General features: G+C 46.0%; 2 protein-coding genes across 2 annotated transcripts; one reads left to right on the top strand and one right to left on the bottom strand.

Annotated features, from left to right (window-relative positions):
- Positions 1–77: 77 nt before the first annotated feature.
- On the top strand, positions 78–269 carry PPTG_03662 (hypothetical protein; the record flags this gene model as incomplete). Its single annotated transcript, XM_008896349.1, has 1 exon — positions 78–269. The coding sequence occupies one exon, from the start codon at positions 78–80 to the stop codon at positions 267–269; it is 192 nt and encodes a 63-aa protein (XP_008894597.1).
- A 106-nt stretch (positions 270–375) lies between these two features.
- On the bottom strand, positions 376–1,684 carry PPTG_03663 (hypothetical protein). Its single transcript, XM_008896350.1, has one exon. The coding sequence runs from the start codon at positions 1,583–1,585 to the stop codon at positions 470–472; it is 1,116 nt and encodes a 371-aa protein (XP_008894598.1). The 5' UTR covers positions 1,586–1,684; the 3' UTR covers positions 376–469.
- Between the last annotated feature and the right edge of the window lie 829 nt (positions 1,685–2,513).

Consider the following 2,513-nt stretch of genomic DNA (forward strand, 5'->3'; position numbering starts at 1 on the left):
CGACAACAGGTTTCAGCGCTGCAGAGGCTGCTTTGGTTGGTGCTATTACATCGCCAGTGAACGCCGCGGTTGCGAGAATGATGCAGAAATACCTGTTGTCCTTCGTGCTGGCAGGCAACCCGAACACTGTGTGGCCCGATGACAAGTTATATTGGCCGCAGTACAACGATCCCAGTTTGGGGACGCAGATTGTGACCAACGAGACGTTCTCTGTCGATGAGTATGCGCTGGCCAACGCGAAGAGTGTGCACTGGGACAAAAAGTTCTGATGAAGCAGTACATCATGCGACGACTAGGTATGATAGGCAGCTGGTAATTAAGTCAAAAGCAACTTATCTGGTTAAGTTCAAGAAAAGAAAGAAATATTGTTTTTTCTTGGTGAATCTGTATGTACACTCGTTACCAAGTCACTGCACCTTCATAACGGCATTAAGTGTAGCATTACGGTCATCGTTGGTAAAATATGCATTCACACTAATTCCCAATCGGGCTCCTGCAATTTGGCCTTCCTGAAATACTGCATTGCTTCAGCGTCGGAGAATGCATTCTTGTCAATTTTCTCCCTGTACGTTTGGGTGTACTTGAGCCACTGGACCAGCAATGGGTTGTCATCAATGGCGTCAGATGTTGTTTCTGCCAAACGTAGAATATTGAACACTTCCTCTGGGGTTTCTCGGAACTTCAGCCACACATCAGCCATCGTTGTGTGGCTAGTTTTGGACGTGTAAAACATCAATCTTTGCATTTTATCGGCGTGGCTCCTCATTCCCTTGTCGCTTCGAAGCCGCTGAAGTAGATTTATGACGTCTTCTTCTGGCATTGTATTCTTGAACAACAGCAACATTTCCGTGTTCCCGAACAAAGCTCCCTTTTCGTTCCGATACTTTTCCACGTATTTCAGCCATTGACGGAACATTGGCGTCTCATCTAGCTTTGAACCGGCCTCTTTAAGACGGAGCGTATTGTAAACCATTGTTGGATACGTATTTTCCTGTAACGTTTTGCGAATCCATTCTCCAGATAGAGACTTCTCCATACTCTTCCCCATCTTGATTAATCCGGGTGTTTGTCGGAGAGCTTCGGGAAGTGTTTTCAGCTGCTCAGCACTATTTGTCCTCAGCAACAAATAGTAAATATCCAAATCCGAAAACTTCGTTTTCCCATTCTTCGCACGGTAAGCCTCTACAAGCCTGAGCCACTGGACGAAATCCGGATTATCATCCAGCTGCGCAGCACGCTTTCCGAGATTTAAGATTCCAAACAACTCGTGTGGGTGTATTTGGGACTGTATCCACGTTTTGAGCTGCGCTTCGTCAGCAGTTAAAGCTGTTGTGGTCATTTTCTGCGTCAGATCGTCCACTATAGATAGCCAAGAGGGACCAACTCTCTCTTCGTCGTTGCCTGCCGTATCCCGAACCGCTGGGTCGAATCTTAGGAATCTTTTCGAGGAAGTCGCAACCGTGCTTTTGAAAAGAGAGTCAGGGGCGTGGGGAGTAGTGATCGTCGGTCTGTAAGCTTGATCAGGGTGTGCTAGACATTGCGCCAAAAATGCAGCAGTCAGAATCATGGCGCTCTGGAAACGCATCGTTGGCCGTGTGTTTCTTACGATCAAATCACCAAAACTACGATGCACAGGAATGCAGCGCTATATCAAAACGTTATACGTGGAGTTTGCGGGTTTATTGGCAAAATGCACAATGGCTGGAGGTATAGCTGCCAACGGTATTATTAGAGCCTGGTTGTCGGTCCAAGCGGTATCGACTGTAACATAAACGTCGCATAATCGTTGATACAGTACATGAAATACATCATTATAGCCAATAGGGGAAGCCAAATCATACAAAAGCTGGTTCTATGGCGTTAAAAACGAGCAGCTCGCACCACGCGGGGTAAGAAAAGTTCCCATGCCCTTATATGCAAAACTGGACCTCGTCCACTCATTACTACCAATCGGAAACCTGTATTTAAAACACGCAGCTTATATTATGCATTACCGATTTCCAGCAATCATCACAGAATGCTTCACAGAACACAATAGCAGTGCATAACCACTGCAACTAGGAATGAGCCTGGCCAACACAGTGAAAGGAGGGGCGACATAGATATTTTGCTGGGACGGATACTTTACCAAATAAGGCAAACGAGGATGGGCGCGCGTAGTCAAAGCAAGGAGTCCCTACGTCGACCTCATTGCACTTTCCAAGACATGATGCCCTTGCAGGGTGGGTGTGTGTGTGGCGGTCACAGTGTGAAACCCCAATAAATGCGTATCCCGTATATCACGGCGAGCATGTAACCTATCTAGAACACCTATACACGTAAATAGTTTTTCAAAGCATAGATATGTCAAGTACATCTCCAAAAAAGATACTCCCAAATTATGCCGTGATATACCGTACAGACGATCCCTTCGGTAGTAATCCCTAGAAATGGAATACTCCTCAATAGAAATAAATTTGCGGTTCGTGTTGACCAATCACTTACAAACCCAAGATATTATTCCCTCTCACCCT

Source organism: Phytophthora parasitica (genome assembly GCF_000247585.1).
Source record: "Phytophthora parasitica INRA-310 unplaced genomic scaffold supercont2.4, whole genome shotgun sequence".
NCBI classification, from domain to species: Eukaryota; Oomycota; class Peronosporomycetes; order Peronosporales; family Peronosporaceae; genus Phytophthora; species Phytophthora nicotianae.

Excerpts from the sequence above, each read along its gene's own strand:
- PPTG_03663 (XM_008896350.1), bottom strand. The coding sequence starts at position 1,585 with ATGCGTTTCCAGAGCGCCATGATTCTGACTGCTGCATTTTTGGCGCAA.